The 18,366-nt window shown below is 46.4% G+C and overlaps 1 protein-coding gene across 1 annotated transcript in view; it reads right to left on the bottom strand.

Moving 5' to 3' along the window:
- Positions 1–4,935: 4,935 nt before the first annotated feature.
- The window catches only part of Scarb2 (scavenger receptor class B member 2), a 60,507-nt gene continuing 47,076 nt past the window's right edge, over positions 4,936–18,366 (bottom strand). The window contains exons 6-12 of the mRNA XM_059274679.1: positions 16,636–16,755; positions 15,902–16,071; positions 13,229–13,347; positions 11,829–11,902; positions 9,814–9,865; positions 7,365–7,523; positions 4,936–5,391 (exon numbers count right to left, since the gene is read on the bottom strand). Coding sequence (XP_059130662.1) covers positions 5,353–5,391; positions 7,365–7,523; positions 9,814–9,865; positions 11,829–11,902; positions 13,229–13,347; positions 15,902–16,071; positions 16,636–16,755 — 733 coding nt within the window. The 3' untranslated portion in view covers positions 4,936–5,352. The remainder of the gene's footprint in view (positions 5,392–7,364; positions 7,524–9,813; positions 9,866–11,828; positions 11,903–13,228; positions 13,348–15,901; positions 16,072–16,635; positions 16,756–18,366) is intronic.

Below are 18,366 nucleotides of genomic sequence, written 5' to 3' on the forward strand. Positions count from 1 at the left end.
TAAAAACAACCAAACAGCCATGCCTATAATCTCAGCATTCAGGAGGCACAGGCAGGAGGACTGAGTTGGGGGCCAGCCCAGGATACACAGTGGAAGTATCTCACACACTTTTGATGTGCGTGTGAATGTGGTATATGCATGTGTGTACCTTCGTGCACAGGTGTGTGCGCTCATGCATGTAGGTGGAGGCCGCAGGAGGGCATTTGGTGTTTTCTTCTCTTACTCTCCACTTTCGTCCCAGGATACAGCGTCTCTCACTGAACGTGGAGTTCGTGGCTTTTCCGTCAATAGGTCCCGGGGATCTTGTCTGCCCACCAGCACTGTTAGACACATGCATGACCACACCCAGCTTTTTACATGCGATCCAAACTCAGTCCTTATGTTTGAATAGGAAGTGCTCTTTCTTACTAAATCATCTTCTCAGTCCCCCCAAATAATTTTAAAATGCTTAGGTTTATTTTGTTTTTAATTGTGTGTATGTGTGGGTATGTTCCCGTGTGAGTCAGGTGCCCTCAGAATACAGAGAAGCAGGTATTGGATCCTGGGAGGTGGAGTAAGTAAGTCCTGAGCCCCATGGTGTGGATGCTGAGAACTGAACTTGGGTCCTCTGCAAGAGCAGCGCTTATTCTTAATTGCTGAGCCTTCTCTCCATCTAATCCTACTGCAGTGGATGTTCACAAGATCCCTTTTGATTATCAAGGGAAGCTAAAGGGATCTGTATATCTGGAGGAAACAGAGCGTTCAGGGGTGTTGAAGGATAATGAGGAGATGGCAAAGACTTGATTACGGCTCTGGCAAGTGATGCTAGGGGAACAAATTCCAGAGAGAGAATAAACCGCATAGGTTCATCTGCTGCTCTACTGCTTCGGGACTGAGAAGGGAGGACACAAGGACCCTCCCTGGTTCCTTTGTGAGTAGATGGGTGAGTGGTGGGCTGCTGTCTACTCTCTGCATGCTGACCATGCCCGATGACGATACCTGATGACCGCTGCACCACTGTTACTCTGTAAGCTTAAATATGTTGGCAGAAATGAAAAAGTCTATAGGAGAGCTGGCATATAAAGGTTAGGGACTCACCAAGTGCCGGGCAGTGGGGGCGCACGCCTTTAATCCCAGCACTTGGGAGGCAGAGGCTGGGGGCGGATCTCAGTGAATTAGAGACCAGCCTGGTCTAAAAATTGAGTTCCAGGACAGCCAGGGCTACACAGAGAAACCCTGTCTTAAAAAACAGACAAACAAAAAACTCACCAAGTAAAAGCTTAAAATAACAAAGAACTCTCCCAGAAAAAGGTGGACTTAGCAGAGCAGCCTCCTAACTGATCTCACAGAGTTTATGTCAACTCTGTCAGTTCATTCTTCACCTCACAGCTGGGCCTTCTCTCACCCACCCTCCCAGGACACTTCTATTTACAGCCTTCTGTAGCTAGAGTTGTCCTGCCTGGCCCACAGTCAGGACAAATCTCTGTCACCTGCCAGTCCCACAGCTGCTCAGACCCAACCAAGTAAACAGAGACTTATATTGGTTACAAACTGTATGGCCGTGGCAGGCTTCTTGCTAACTGTTCTTACAGCTTAAATTAATCCATTTCCATTAATCTATACCTTGCCATGTGGCTCATGGCTTACCAGAGTTTTCACATGCTGTTTGTCATGGTGGCTCTGCTTCCCAAGTGCTGGGATTAAAGACATGCGCCTCACCACCTGGTTTCTGGATTCTTATAATCCTAGATTTGAAACATTTGTGCTAGGTATGGTACATAGGTCTACGTGTCTCTGTATAGCTTTAGGTAAGAAGTCAGTATGAGGAGCTTCCCTTGAGATACAAGCAGCTAAAACTGGGTCTAGGGTTCCTAGAAAGGACATATACTAGGGACCAAGGTCCTTCACATATAAGAACATCTATAACACTAACCAGGAAACTGTAGGATGGCCCTGGCTCTGCTCCGATTTCAGGAGGAAGGTGTAATATTGGGATGGGAAGTTTTAAAGGTAATCGGAATCTTAGGATTAATAGCTTCAATCTAAATGTTCCCAGAACCAAAATAGTGTCTGATCTCCTAGGCCCCTTCTTGGTGCACTGTGAGCATTTCAGCTGGTGTGGTTGGAGGCAGCCCAAGGTGAGGACATCAGTGGAGGTATATGGTGTGGTGGGAAGAAACAGTCCTGGAAACTGGCAGGAAAGACCAGGAAATGAATAACAGCTAAGAGAAAGCAATTCCCAGCTGAGGAAGGAGGAAGGGAGGGAGGGAGGGAGGGAGGGGGAGAGAGAGAGATCCTCCTCGGTCCTGCTAGAGAGCAGTCCTAGACCATGGACCCTGAGATGACCCTGAGGCTGGGACGCTGATCAGAAAACTGCTGGCCCTTCAGTTTAGGCTTGCCTTGTGTTTGTTATGAACTCTCCCTCCATTATCAGGGGCTTCCAAGTCTGAAGAAAACCCTGCGGCAGAAAAGCAAGGCAAAGGATCTGCTTGGAGTGAGCGGGCCCCAAGCCTGTGAATTGGGGATGTATCAGCAGAGGCAAATTTCTCAAATGAAAACTCCATCCAATGAGAGACAGTTCACACAGCAACTTCCTATAAACTTTTTATTATTATTATTATTAGTGAAACATTTCAGTGCTATGGGTAGAAATAAAACCAGGTCAAGAATCACAAGAAATGAGCCAACGGTGTAAGGTACAGAAAGAACATAACGATCATCCTTGTTAAAATCCGACACAAGCAATCTACACCAGTAACAGCACTCAGGGGGCCTTTTGAAGAATTCATACCGCAAACAAATTAAAAATCAGCCCCCCCGTAAGTGAAGACCCCAATAGGGGTTAGTTGTGCGGTGCTTGTTCCGTTGGATATTAGTGATCTCTGTAGAACACGAGGAAGTAAGGTCTACTGGGCAGAGCCTGGTGCCTACCCGGAAATGCCCAGACCTTCTTATCCTGTGCGCTCCTACTTCCCTGCCATCCTGTGGTGTGAGAATGCTGATGCCCCACAGCCTTCGGGACCCTTCCAGGGTGACGGTCTCAAGAGAACACAGAGAACAGCTTGCTATTTCCAACCCCACACAAAAGGGGTACATTTGTTGTTAGTCAACCTATAATCCCGAGTGCGGCTTGTGGGTTTGCCATGGACCTTTTAGAAGGAAATACCAAACGTGATTTGAGCCATCACTATTAGTAACCACGGCATTAATGAAGGATTAATCCGGTTTTGGTCTCCTTTTCTATGTGAGGTTCAGTCTACTATGTACATCATTAACTGCCGTCACGTCTGTGTTTAAAAAAATCTCCTCAGAGATGATTATATCCTGAAAATAGGAATGAACCAACTAGTATGCACTGGCTTACCAGTTTATTAGTGTGGGTAAGTAGTTGCATAAAGACAGTCGGGTGTAGTGCACAGCTGTAATCTCAGCTCCCGGGAGGCTGAGACAGGAGGCTCACCCATAAGTTCAAGGTCAACCTATGCTACGTAGTGAGTTCTAAACCAGCCTGAGCTACAGAGTGAGACCCCGCCTCAATGCATGAAGACCAGGATATGCTAATTACCTAGTTAAATATTGATAAAGTCTAAAGGTATTTGTCGTTATTAAGGATCAAGTATTTTCAATTTAGTTTTCACATTTTGGTGGTTTGGGGTATTTAATGTTTCTACCTTGATTGGTTGGAAAGGTGAAAGTTTAACAAATTGTCCCTTCAAAAGGGGACACAGTAGCCAAGCATGGTGGCTCACTGATCCCAGCACTCAGGAGGCAGAGGCAGGAGGATCTCTGTGAGTTCAGTGCCATCCTGGTCTACACAGTGAGTTCCAGAACAGCCAGGGCTACATAGAGAGACTCTGTCTCAAAACCCCAAAATAAAAAAGAAGGGAAACATCACATATTGCTTTAGTGTCAAGAAAGGAAAATTTGGGCCTGTATATTAAAGCAACATTTTTACCTCCAAATATGTATATGAGATCTCAGGGTTTTTTTAAATTTTTTTGTTTACATTGAAATTCAGTTTTCATGAAATTATATAAGAGGTTGGCCAGCCAACATATAAGGTTCCTCATTAAAAATCAGTGGTGGGCTCTGAGAATCAAAGACAGTGCCCTCCATGGTGGATGAGGTCTGACCGCTGTGACGCCGCTGTCCTTCAGCGACCTTCTGAAGAGAAGTAGCTGGCTCCTTTCCAGACACCTCATCTGAAGGACTTTCTGTCTAGCACTCTAAACACTTGTCAGAAAAATGATTGTCACAGGAAGCAGAGAGCACTTAGTGAGTGTGGGGGGGGGGGGGACGGTGGCACACAAAACACTGGCTGGGCCTAAATCTAAGGAATGAATTTAAAATTTTTAAAGTCCTGTCCAGACGAAATGCCTTCCTGGATCTGTATGTAACATAAGCTATGGGCAGATGGACTTTGCAACATTTATAATTTTACAAATACAAATTCAGTATTTGGCAGTCACCTATTTGGTAAAGATGCCGGGGGTGGGATGGGGGGGTTGGGGGGGTACATGATATTGATTCCATTCTCCCAGAAGCATCTATATCAAAACAGCTTCGACTGAAAATGACAGTTAACCTATAAATGCTATAACTCACACTGAACTCTATTCTAAAGGGACCATCTGTCTTACTTACCCTCACACCAACGTTGCTGGGACATCCGCTTGCTCTACAAAAGCAAAACTTCAAAATCCTCAGGAGCTCAAAGCTATCTTCTTACAGACACCACCCCACCCAAGCCCTGTCCCGAGTGACTCCCACCCACTCTAGACTAGTCCAAAGACAGTTATTTTCCTGAAGGGATGACACACTGGAGGATAGAGCGAAATGCAGCATGTGATTTCTCCAAGAAGGGAAGTGGACACGTTTGTGTGGTGCATCATACAAAGCTATCACTTTACCCTGGTGCTACACACTTCCTCCTGTGGAAGGAGTTGAACGGAGAAGAACAGGAAGCCATACATATATATATTTTGAACACAGTTTGGAGAACGAAGCATACTGAATCAGGTCAGGTCAACAACTAATGTTAACAAGCGATGCAGACTTTGTATCTACAATGGGGGTCACAAAATCCCACAGCTCCCAGAGCCCAACCACAAAGTTTCTACACAAGTTTATTAGATACTTCCTAGACACATTAGAACAATTTCAGAGACATGATTCTATAAAGCATCCCGGTCGGCCATGTCACCCTGCTCACTACCCTCCGTCCAGGAAGCTCTCCTCACTTGCCAGCATTTCAGCTTCTCCCTCTTCTTGACAGGCCAGGAGCCTGAGAGGATTCAGGGTTTTCCCTGTCCTGGTCCAGATCAGGGCAGCTCACACGTTCTCTCACCAAGTTCAGGCGACAGGTAAGTTCGTTTAGGTTCGTATGAGGGGCGCTCTTTCATCTGCCGTTCCCTGTGACAGGCAACAGAGATGCAGAGGTTAAACATTCATGTCAGGAAGTCTGTCCTGGTGTGAAAAGTTGAGGCGAGGTGGGGATGGAGGAGGTGGGAGGAGAAGCCGGTCGGTGGGAAGGCAGTTCCCTCCACCCTCAGCTGCCTTTGCTCTTTACGGCTCTAACCTGACCTTGCTGGAGGAAGGCTCTTCCTCTCCAGCCCCTAACACCAGACCTGCGCTCTCCTCTCTGCTCAGGACTCCAACCCTTAGCGTCCTGGACCGAAACAGCCTCCTTCCTGATTTGTAACCTACCTGGGAGCAGTGTCTCAGAAGCTGTAGATGTTCACTAACACTCGGGAAAGACCTGAAGATGGCTAATGAGTGCTAATTAACATTGCTAAGTCCGTTTATATCCAGGAAAATTCCCTGGCAGATCCATAGATGGCAATGGTAAGCGTTCGCCTTATCGCTAATTCAGGCTTGCCTGACGAGCATGAGTGAAAGTGACGTACCGGCTGGGTTATCCAAGCCAGTATCACTCATATGGTTTCAACCAGTTTAATTCACCTCCTACTTCACATTGCTCAGACAGTTTAGCAGGATAATAGAAGGGAGAATAGGTTCTAAAAGCAGAAGTTGCTGAGCATTTTTAAGAAGGGTGCCCAGGCCAGGCCTGAAGGTTCAGGTCTGTAATCCCAGTCACCAAGGAGGCTGAAACATGAGATTCACAAGTTCAAACTGGCTGGACCACAAAGCAAGTTCAAGGCCAGCCTGAGCAGCTCAGAGCGACTCATCTCAAAAATGTGCTTGTTTTTAAGGACTAGGCATATGTCTCAGGGCTAGAGTGTTTGCCCGGTGTATGTGAGGCCCTTGCTTCAACCTTTGGTTCCACAGAAAAGAAAGGCTTCTACAGAAGAGCATCATGAGGTATTCAGACTCCTGGTCACTTGAGAGGCTGATCTGAGCCAGTTTGTCCTATTCCTTCTGGAAATAAATGATTCTCATGTAGCCTCCTGTTACCATTGCTATGGGATCTCAACCATAGCACCTTCAGATACAGCAGGGATTCTTAACAAGCATGCCACTGCCCCTTTGCTCTACAATATTAGAATTATTTTATCATATATAATAACAAAGTTTACTGAGTAACACTGAGCCTCCTCTGTGCTTTCTACATTGTCCCATCATCTCCAGAAACTCACAAGGAGACCCTATCATCATTCTATTTTATAGATAATAAATTGAGGCCATTCCAAGTGTCATACAGATGTTTAACGGTAGAACTGGGATTTGAACCCAGGCAGTCTAGCACCAAAGCATTATTCTTTTTTCAAATTATGGTTTTCAAAGATGTGAAGTTACCTCCTATGGGATATATCCAGGAATTCCAAACCCACCAAGAAAGCCTCAAATACCAAATGGCACCCTTCTATCACCCTGTCTTTCTCAACACACACGAGCCCTGCCTACTACTTGGTCCATTGGTAATACAACCACAAAAATCAGTGTTCCCCTCCTCCATAAAACCCCCAAATCCACCCAAAGGAGCCAGCTGACAGCCCTTCAATAAGATTATTGAGGAATTCCTCAAGTAAACTTATCAATAAGTGTGGAATATTCCTTTATACTATGTGAATATATGTTGCTGTGATTGGTTTAATAAAGAAGCTGACTGGCCAATAGCTGGACAGGATAAGGTTAGGCAGAAGAGCCAAAGAGAATGATGGGAAGACAAAGGGCCAAGTCTTGAGCAGATGCAGAGAGAAACAAGATGAGCATGGCATACTGAGAAAAGATACCAAGCCATGTGGCAAAGCATCGATAAGAAATATGGGTTAATTTAAGTGTACAAGTTAGCTAGTAACAAGCCTGAGCTATTGGCCAAGCATTTATAATTAATATTGAGTCTCCCTGTTGGTTATTTGGGAACTGGTGGGCAGGAAAGAAAAGTCTGCCTCCAGACAAGAGAAATTCTCCCAGCCAGCACTTACCTCATCCATGGACCCCTGTCCTCGGCATGCAAGCCACGTGAACACCAAGCCAAAGAACACGCCCAGTGCCATGATGATGTAGGGTATGTTGGTGACTATCAGAGTTGTGTTAGTCACAGACTTCAATCGACTTGCAGTCTCTTTGTCAATGAGAACACTCTGGAGGGAGAAGAAATAGTATTATCTTGAGAACTAGATAGCCTCTGTGTATGTGTGCATTTCAAACAATATAATACAATTTGATTTTATAAATATATATATAAGCAAGCCAGATATACTGAAAATTCACTTAAAATTAGAATAACCAAAGAGGGAATTTACTCATATATTTTCTCTTGAAGACAACTATAACTCTTAATATCTTTTCTCTCTTTTCCAATTTATGTTGAGAAATGTTGAGATAATGTGCGTTATGGTTAGAGTATGAAATGTCCCTACAAGCTCATGTTTTAAATGTTGATCACCATCTTGTAGTACTGTTTTTGTTTGTTTGGATTTTATTTTGAGATAGGATCTCATTCTGTAGCCCTGGCTAGTCTCAAACTCACTATGTAGACCAGGCTGGCCTTGAACTTGTGGCACTACCTCTGGAGTGCTGGGGTTACAGGTGTGTGCTGCCATGCTGCACTTCTTTTGAAGATCATGGAGCCTTTAGGAGAGGGAGGCCTGGCTGGAGAAGTAGCTTCCTGATTCACTGTGATGTGAGGAATTCAGCCGCGTGCCCCTGCTACCGACCACGCCCATCAACATGGCCTCCTTGTCACCCTGGACTGAAGTCCTTCTGAAATCATGAGCCGTTATAAACCTTTCTGTCGCAGTGACACACGAGTAAATAATAACACCCTTTGCTTGGCATCAGGCGGTTACTACAACATTCACCTCAGCATTACCTCATTCTAGAAGTGTCTCTGGCTGCCTCAGGCCTCTGTTACTCTCCCTAGAACCTCATCTGTTGTCCTTGTAACCAGCGTAACTGTTTACCCGTGTATGTGAGTTCCTTGAAGGCAAGACATCTCAGCCCCCTCCACCCAGGGGAGAGCACCCAGTACACAGTAGGTGCCTAATTAATACTGGCTGACTGAATGAATGGATGAAACTCTACAAAAGCGGTACCCAGGCAGTATCATTTCTCTCCTGAGTCCACATTACGGTCACCAGTCTCAACAAAACTGGTTCAAGTGCGTTGTGGTGCTAACAAGAATTGAAGAGAGAATTCCTAACAGAAAAAAACGCTCTGGAACAGCACTGCAATATGAGAACAGAGCTTTCGCCACTCAGTGTGATGGGTGAGGCACCAGGAGAGCACATGTCCCTAAGATGACAACAATCCTGACAAGTTTGCACTGACCAATGGGTTGGGGGACGGGCAGGTTCTGTGGCAGGTTTTTCTGTAACTGTCCCAGAATGTCAGAGTCGGGGCCTCCACCTGACAGAAGTCTCCAGTGTCATTTCCAGGCCTAATATTGTTCTTTTCTCCCTCCCCTTCCCCTCTTCTCCTTCCTTCCTTCTTAAGACGGGATCTCACCAGGTAACCCTGGCTGGCCTTAAACTCAGAGATCCACCTGCCCCTGCCTCTTCTCCAGTACCAAGATTATGGGCATGTGGCACTCTGCCTGACCTTGATATGTAATTTCAAAAGCATTTTATTTGTTTGTTGTTGTTTGGTGGTGGTAGTGGTGGCAGTGGCGGGGTGGTGTGTGTGTGTGTGTGTGTGTGTGTGTGTGTGTGTGTGTGTGTGATGGAAGCAAGAAGACAGTTGTCGGGGTTGATCCCCTTATCCACCCTGTGGGTTCTGGAGGCCAAACTCAAGTTCTTCAGCATTGACGGCAGGCACCTTTACCTGCTGAGCCGGCTCACTGGCCCCTGACACGTGACTTTTACAGATGCCGTCTTAAGCTGTCAGGGCTTCAGTGGAGGCCAAGGCTTCATGGGACAGAGCTTGGAGCGCCCTCCTCACCTCTGCAGCTTGTTCACCACATAAGCAGCACCTCAGAAGGGCATTATTCAACTGCTCTTGAGACAGAAAATGTCCAAATAAACTCAGACGCAGGCCCCTGCCACGAGTGTTAAAGAGAGCTTTTCCGGGGCAGCTTCTATTTTAAAAAGTCACCTTTGAGGCTGGAGAGATGACTCAGCAGTTAAGAGTATCACTGCTCTTGCAGAGGACCTGGGTTCAGGTCGGAGAACCCACACAGAGCAGCTCACAACCCCCTGTGACTCTAGCTCCAGGGGCTCAGATCGTGTCCTTTTCTGACTCTGTGAGCACCTGCATTTACACTCACACGTGCACACACGAACACACAGGATTAAAAACAAGTCTTCGTTTTAAAAGAGCCACCTTTTCCTCTTTTCAGAACTTAAATGGCACACCACCACAGCAGTAGACATCCTAAGGAAGTATCCCAAGCTTGGGCCGTTTAAACAGACTTTCTCCTCTTTCGGGACTTACCTCATTGAGATACATCACTGGGAAAACCATAGTCCTAATGTCTCCTGTTTCCCTACAAAGGCAAAGGATGGCATTATTTCATAGACATCCTCACGGAAACATCTCTCACCTGGAGAGACGTGTTCACACAAAAATGACAGTACACTTAATTCACTCAGTTACCTAGAATTGACTGTGGGCTTCTTAGTTATCTTCGAAGACACATATAAATCAGAAATCAAGACCATACCGTTATCAGCCAGCCATGCAAACTGCAAATCTATGTGGTATTTTATCAAAGCATAAGATAACAGATACAGCCATACAAGGAGCACCGTTCAGTGGGAGCCCACAGAGGTTTCCTAGTGAGATCTGAGCTTGCTTTACCCAGCGGGGCTGCATTGGGGGCTGTCTTGACCATGTGCATGGTTACCAGGTGTTTGGAATGTTCTGCACTTGGCTGTGCTGGGGGAGGTCTTTTGCTCCACCCCTTGGCATTCCTTTAAATAGCCCTTTAGCAGAGACAGAAGAAGCTGGTGGGTTTTGACCCAGGCCCTCTCGAGGCTAGTCTGTGTTTCTGTCTGTCTCTCTTCCTCTATATTTCTATCTAAATATTTCTCAATTCTCCCTGCTCAAGAGTACCCTGAAAAAGTACCCTGGGAAAAAGTAGGGGCAGGCCCCCCCACAACTTCGGAAGTTTCTAGGCCACCTATACCTGTCCCTGCAAGAAGAGCCCACTGACCACTGTTTGCCCACTCTGTACTCAGTAATTTAGGGGCGTTATTTTATTCAGTTCTTACAGTAGTCATATGCCATGGCTCTCATTATGTACAGGGTAAAAGAGGGGAAATCTTAATAGAGACTAGGTAATATGCCCAAGGTCACCGTGAGTGAGCAGTGGAACCAAGATTGTCATTCCATTTTGAGTCTGAGGTTCTGGCTTATTACTATAATATACTGCCTCAAAAATACACAGACAGGTGGCCAGAAGACATCGCTCTAACCATGTTTGCTTCTTAGAAGGAACCTATAACATGGGATTAAATCTGGAGAGTTCAGTGGGGAAATACATCATTATAGATGGGTGGGTGGGTGGATGGATGGATGGATGGATGGATGGATGGACAGATAGATAGATCAGATTAGATAGCAGGCAGATGAATAGACACATAGATAGACAACACATGTGTGGTTTTATGTCCTTGAACTTGTGATCCTCCTGCCTCAACCTCCTGGGCAGCTGGGATCACAGGTCTGTGCTGCCAGGCTCAGCAAGACCTTTGACCTTTGCATTTAGCTTCTACAGTGAGAGACTCTTACACTGAAGGGATCCCTGTCACCTTCACATTCTTCTCTGGGAACTCAGGAGCTAAGTGTATACATATCTGGTACTGTCCACATTACTAATATATGGGACACTCAGTACCTATAGAAGGTTTGTCAGAATTATGCATTTGATAAGTATTTTCTCAGATCTAAGAAAAATCTACTGGCAAGTCTGGGCAGGAAGCTGTACTTGGGGATTCTCACTGTGGAGTTGTTTATGATGAAATGTGGGAGAGAAAGGCTGGATCAGCCTACGGCCACCGTCCAGATGAGAACTTGTAGCGGTTGAGCCTACGCAGAAGCAGAGAGAGTACCAAGAAAAGATACGGAAACCAGGGTCCAGAGTGGGGGGCATTGCTAGGGGAGTGGATAAAAGCCATTCTGGATCCACAGCCTCACCAAATGCGTGAGTCCCAGCAAGTCACTCAAGTGCTGTGTCTCTGTCCTCTCAGGTGTACAACGGGGACAGTGGAAAGATGTAAGCTGACGCATGTAAAGTGCTGACTGTGACCCCTGATGCATGGACAGTACTGCATAAAGAGTGATTAGTACAAGGCCAAGGTACTGTGAAGATTGAGACCATGCCCCACTGGGGACAGCCAAGTTGAGGAGTTAGAAGTAGGCTCTACTCGCCCCGATACTATCTATGCCTACCCGAAAGTCACGAGGCAAACCCCATCTCTACCTCTGTAGGAAGAAGTAACACTTACACAAAGTCATCCAGTTTTTTCACATAAGTGTTGATTTGGAATCTCTTGGCTGCTCTTAAAATAATTCCAGTCAACTGCAGATCAAAAAAGAGAAAAAAAATTAGTATTTTTTTCCAGCCACATTTTCAACAGAGTGTAACTCTGTGGTTCTGACCCATAGGGACCCATTGCCACGTTTGGCAGGCGGAGTGAACAAGGGAAAACTGGTCCTCACAACAGAACTACAGGTACTGATTGTTCTGGGTGGCCTGGGCTTTGTGGGGATGTGAATCCCTGGGAATCTGCTAAAATGCAGATTCTGACTGGTAGATCAGGGTGGAACATGAAACAAGGCATTTCTAGTAAGTTCCCAGGACAGCGCCACTTGGTAGGGCAGAGTGTGGAGCACTCCATCAGAGGCCACAAATTCTTTGTTGGATATGGACATGTGGGCAGTTGTCCAGAGCTAAGGGGAGGATGGCTTCCAAGTCCAGGGCTCCCCGTGCCAGAGTACAGGAAGCATGAGGCACAGCCCCAGATGTGTGCTGAGGGCACAGGACTTCACCTATCCCTTGGTGACAGGCCCTGCTGTTTGGCTGATGAGAGGGAACTCGATGGCTAACAGAGAAGAAATACAGTCACCCTTGAGGGATGGGGCTGCAGCTTAGTTGCCGCAGTGCTTGCTTAGCATTCGTGAGGCACACGATAGCCCAAGCTGGCCTCGAACTTGTGATCTTCCTGCTTCAGCCTGGGTAAATGGGATCATGGGTCTGTGCCGCCAGGCCCAGCAAGACCTTTGACCTTTTCATTTAGTTTCTACAGTGAGAGACTCTTACACTGAAGGGATCCTCTGTCACCTTAACATTCTTTTCTGGGAACAAGGAGCAAAGTGTATATATATATGGTACCGTCTACATTAATAATATATAGGACACTCAGTACCTATAGAAGTTTGCCAAAAGTGAATGAAGCTAATATTCCCATTTAGATCGTGCATTCTAACAGAGTACACAATGGATCTATAATTCTGAAGGTGAAAAGCATTTGTGTCCGACAGCAGACTGACTAGGTTACATGGGTCCGGCCTCAGCTGGTTTTGGTGACTGAATTTATACTGCTGTTTTCATTTCGTTTTGTTATGCCGGATTGCACCTAGGGCCTCACGCAGGCTGGGTCAGTACTCTATCACTGGGCTCTGTCCCTGGCCCCGTGGCTTTGCTCAGCTTCCTTTCTCTCCTTTAAAACGGGTTTGTTGGTTTCTGCAGAAGGCATCCACGGAGTTAGGACTTCCCATTAGAGGCTTTGGGCCACAGCACACACGATCTCGTTCTGCCCTCTTGAATATCCACAGAAGGCAGTGTGTCTCTCCATGCTTTGGACTAAGAGAACCTGCGCATACACACGAGGAAGTGTGTACTCACAGGATTAATGTCCACAAATGTCTCATGCTCTTCCTTGTTTGGGCGCATGCCTTTAATGGCAGAAATGAACTTCTCATCGGCTTGGTAAAAGTGCGGGAAAGACATGAAGATGGGTGCACCTGCGTGGTAAGGGACAGAGAAATGAATGGTGCTGGCGTTTTTGTTTTTGTTTTTTGTTTTTTTTTTCGAGACAGGGTTTCTCTCTGTAGTTTTGGAGCCTGTCCTGGAACTCGCTCTGTAGACCAGGCTGGCCTCGAACTCACAGAGAGCCGCCTGCCTCTGCCTCCCGAGTGCTGGGATTACAGGCGTGCGCCACCACCGCCGGACAAATGAATATACAGTTCCTGACCACAAAAACTGGTTCCTAAAGGGAAAAGAAAAGCCATACCCAAGCGAGCTTGGCCAGGCTCCCTCCCTCTCCGTAGCTCCTAGTCCAATATTTACACTGCATTTTCCGCCACCGGATGTGTCCCACGTAATTTTACTGTACATCTTACACCACAGTCCCGGTCACATTTATACTTAAACTGTTACTGAAGCTATAAGTATACTTTTTATCTATTTGTCTGTGTTAAGTAATGCTCCAAGACACTCTAGAAAACGAAAGCCCTTATCCTCGTTTTGCTCTTGAAGAAGCCGAGGTTCCCAAACAGGACCAAAATTTCCCAGGCACAGGTAGCTGTGCAGGACGTGTTCTCCCTGGCTGAGAAGGTCCCTCCTCAGAGCACACCCGACTGACTATGAAGTTTGTGCTGTCGTTGCTCTGTTTAGGGTTTCGCTGTTTGTTTGAGACGGGGTCTTATTCTGTAGCTCAGGCTGGCCTGGAACTCACTCCATAGACCAGGCTGGCCCAGAACTCTCAGAATTCCTCCTGCTTCTGCTTTTCCAAGCGTTAAGATTACCGGCATACACGATCATGCCTGGCTTTTGATTTTGAGGAAAGAAAAACAGACCGTTTTACACCAATGGACCTTGTTCTCCTGGACAGCATAATGTAAGAGCAGTTTAGAGTCTCCCCTGTTGTTCATGGTCGCACATGCCCGTCAGCCCGGCACTTGGCAGGAGGTTTAGCAGTTCAAGGCTGGCTGTGTTCACACAGTGAACAAGGCCAACTTGGGTTAAATGAGAACCTGTCTTAAAAAGGAAATTTTTAAAAAGGTTGTGTGGCTGCTGTAGAAGCAAGGACTCTCCTCCATGTTCTATTAACTTCTGTGCTTCCTTGCTTAGAAGACACATTGAAGAGTGCCATTCCCAATTCCTGGTCAAGCTGAGTTAAGCCCAAACAGGAGTACTGGAAACCTATTCACAAACAACGGGCAGGCCTGGACAAGTCCCAGGCTTTGTCCTTATTTGGGTATTATCTTGAGCTGCTGACTGTGGGGCTGGCTCAGTGGCCCGGGCTGGGCATGTCCTGTCTCCCTTGTCCCTGCTGTGAGGAGCGTTGAAGATTGACTGTCCTTTGTGTCCTCAGAAACTGCCTGCTCAGTTCCAAGAAGCAGGGACCGACGCCTAGTTCTTAGTTGAGTTATTAGGACAGACTGCCATGATATTTGCCCAGTAAGACGAAGATATTAAGTTGTGCCCATCGTCCCAGGACCCAGAAGGCTGAGACATAAGGATGGAGAGTTGGATGCCAGCCTGAGCTACACAGTAAGACCTTCCTCAAAGCAAACAAAACCAAGAGCCAAAACCAAAAAAAGAGGACACTGCATACCTGTTAGGTAAGGCCCTGTCACCTGCTGTGACATCTCACTGTTGAAGTAAACCTTTGGGACTAGAGAGATGGCTCAGCAGTTAAGAGCACTGACTGCTCTCCCTGAGAACCAGGGTTTGACTCCCTGCACCCACATGGCAGCTCACAACTGTCTATGACTCCAGTTCCAGGGGATCTGACGCCCTCACCCAGGCATACATGAAGGCAAAATCACCAATGCATATGAAATAAAAAATATATGTAAATATATGTATATGTTATAATATATGCATATACTACAACATATGCATATATTATATATAAATTAACCTTCAAGACAAAGATGACCCCTTTTGTCAGCTGCGGCGTTGATGATTCTCCCTCATTCACGGACAGGACAGAGAGCTGAGGTGTCAGGAAATGAGAGGGAGAGCAAGATGCTCAGAGGGTAGCCACACAAGCCTGAAGACCCCAGGTAGCTCTTGGGAGCCCACATAAAGGTGTGAAGAAAGAGCTGACTCCACTGAGTATCCTCTGATGGCCACATGTGCCCCATGGCATGCGTGCGCACCCATTATACACACACCAATAATAATACATTCAAATTAAAGAGAAAAGAAACAATGGGAAACTCAGAACAGCTTAAAAGTAAATCTGCTTCAAAATCTTTGGGAATCTTAGCCAAGGCGTGTGCTACCAAAACTAGTAATTTTTAAATTTTTTGACAGGTATCATCATCATTATTGTTGTTATCGTCATCATCCACACAGGGGACAGCGATGTAGCCCAGGCTGGCCTTGAGCTCACTATCTTCCTGCTTCTACCATCTGGTCCTGGGATTGCAGGCATATGCCAAAATACTATTCTTGAAAGGTTGGCCTTGCACTATATACCAGGTTGGTGACAAATTCTTCGTTGCACACCCTGAATCTGTCTGCATTCTAGACGCCTGTAACCATGACCTCTCTAGAAGGTCTTACCATTCTTGCAGATGCTGACATTCAACACGCCTGAGTCCATGCAGTTCCCTTCGGGTACACAGAAGCCAGCATTCTCGGAGGTATTGGCTAGTATTTCTGCAGGCACCTTATACCGAAAAGCAGGCAATCCCTCCACACTTTCAAAACCACTGAAAGTTATATGTACCGACCTGACAGGAGGGAAGAATACAAAGTCAATGTACGAATGTGGCTTACTGGCAGAATGCTCGCCTAGCACCCGTGGAACCCCGAGTTCAAATCCCAGCTCTGCACAAACAGGGTGTGGTGGCTCACAACTGTAATTGTAGCACCAGGGGGGTGGAAGTAGGAGGGTGGGAAGTTCAAGGTCATCAGAAGCTGCATCAGGCCTCTGGCAGGTTTGAAGCCAGCCTGAGATGCATGAGCCCCTGTCTCCAATAAATAAATAAATACATCTATAAATAAGTAAGAAATACAGAAAGAAAGACAGAAAGAGTGAGGAAAGGGACGGGACAGGAGGGGAGGGGAGGTAGAATGGTTAAATAACTTGCCCAGGGCCACACAGCTGCTTAACTGGTGTTAAGACCAAATCAACAGCTACCTTGCGGAGTCCATGCTGTGAGCCATGACACGCCATTTTCTCTCAGTGTGCCTCCAGCATGTCACAGTACCTGGATGTATGTACATTCTGAGCGTATCCACTTCTATCCCTCACACTTTGTCCTGCAGACAAAGACCGTGTTTAAAGTTCCTACCTGCAGAAGTCAGACGGGAAGGCGTAGAGGACTTCGTCCTTGGTTATCAGTGGATGAAAAGAATCCCCATCTGTCCCGTTGATCATATTGCACTCGTCTGTGGTCCACCAGTCCAGCGACCTAGGGTTGATAAGTACAAGAAAGACTAAAGACGATCACGTTGGACTGTAGCATCTCTTAATGGTCAGTACCTTTCCAGGTTTTAGAGGGGCTGGCGACCTCAGCATCTTATCCATAAGCAGGCAAGAAAGTGCCAGGAACTAGAACAGAGGAAGAAAAAGTAGGTTCCAAACCAAAACCACTTTTGATAAAGACACCAGCCACAAATTCCTGTTTCCTTCCTCCAAAAGAAGTGCATCCTGCATGGTGTTTAGAAATACTGATTTAGGAACCAACAAGATGGTTCAGTGGAAAAAGACCCTGGTCTGTAAGACTCACAGCCAGAGTTCAATTTCTGGAACCTATGTAAAGGTGGAGGAGAAAACCGATGGCCATGAAGTTGTTCTTAGACCTCTGCATGCATTTCGGGGCACACTCTCCTGCCCCCGCCCTCCCCCCCCCCCCCACCGCTATCCCACATCATATACAAACACAACAACAATAGAAATACTGATTTCCTCATGGCAGTAACCCAAGCAGGCATTAATAACAGCCTTGCTCATAGCTAGGCCAGGGACAGATGGGCTTTGGATAGATATATCACATTCTTTAATATTCATGAGAGACCATTAACTACCCTCTCAATAGTTCTCACTTCCAAAAATAGCAGACTTGCCTAGCACAACAAGAAACACTAACACTGAGTTGGTGTCGCACACTGAAAGCACAGTTGAGATAGCATGCTTGAATACTGGGACATGTAGTGGACTAGACAGTCATGATCCCTTCAGGTCCTTATGTTGAAACCCTGCTTCTGTGGAGTGATCAGGTCATGAGAGAGGAGCCCTGACATAAGACTAGTGACCTTAGATGAGACCCTAGGGACCAGCTCAGCCCTTCCACCACATGTATGAAGTTAAAGTGAGAAGACGCCCCTGTAAGGAACTGCATCCCACCCACCCCCACCATCATGAGAAGACGGCTCCTGTAAGGAACCATATCTCCCCCCCTCTCCAGCGCAAGAAGATGGCCCTATAAGGAACTGCATTCACCCCCACCCACCGCCCCCAGCATTATAGCTTCTGGGATATTGGTTTCAGACTGCTCAGCATGCAGAACTGTGAAGAATAAATTCCTGCTTTTTATAAGTCATGTGGCCTATGATAATTGGTTATAACAGTCAGAATGGACTGACACACAAGAAAGGAGAGGGCAAAGAGTAAATAGCAATCCTCCCAATTTTAGGTCCAGACGGTTCTCCGAGTTCCTGCACTGAGGGTGTTTGCAAAGCGAAAACAGGAAATAAAGGTTGACAAAACATGGAAGGAAAACATTCAGAGAGCCCAGACCACATTCAGAACATCTTCCTAGACAAAGAGATGGTATGTATACAGTGGTAAGCAGAGCTAGACTGATGCTCTTCTGCACGCTTGGAACCCAGGAGAAAGCAGCAGGGGTCCGTTTCTGCATTAATAAGGAGAGAGAGTATTCCACCAAGGGCTTGAATCAGGGTCCAAGGAGCAGAGACTCCCTCTCATCAAAAGAGGCCAAAGAAAGCAGCATCTCCCCGCTACATGGGCTTTGGTGTTGGCTGGTGGCTGGAGAGTAGGAAGACTCAGATATCACCTCACT

The sequence above is a fragment of the Peromyscus eremicus genome, chromosome 10 (genome assembly GCF_949786415.1).
Source record: "Peromyscus eremicus chromosome 10, PerEre_H2_v1, whole genome shotgun sequence".
NCBI lineage: Eukaryota > Metazoa > Chordata > Mammalia > Rodentia > Cricetidae > Peromyscus > Peromyscus eremicus.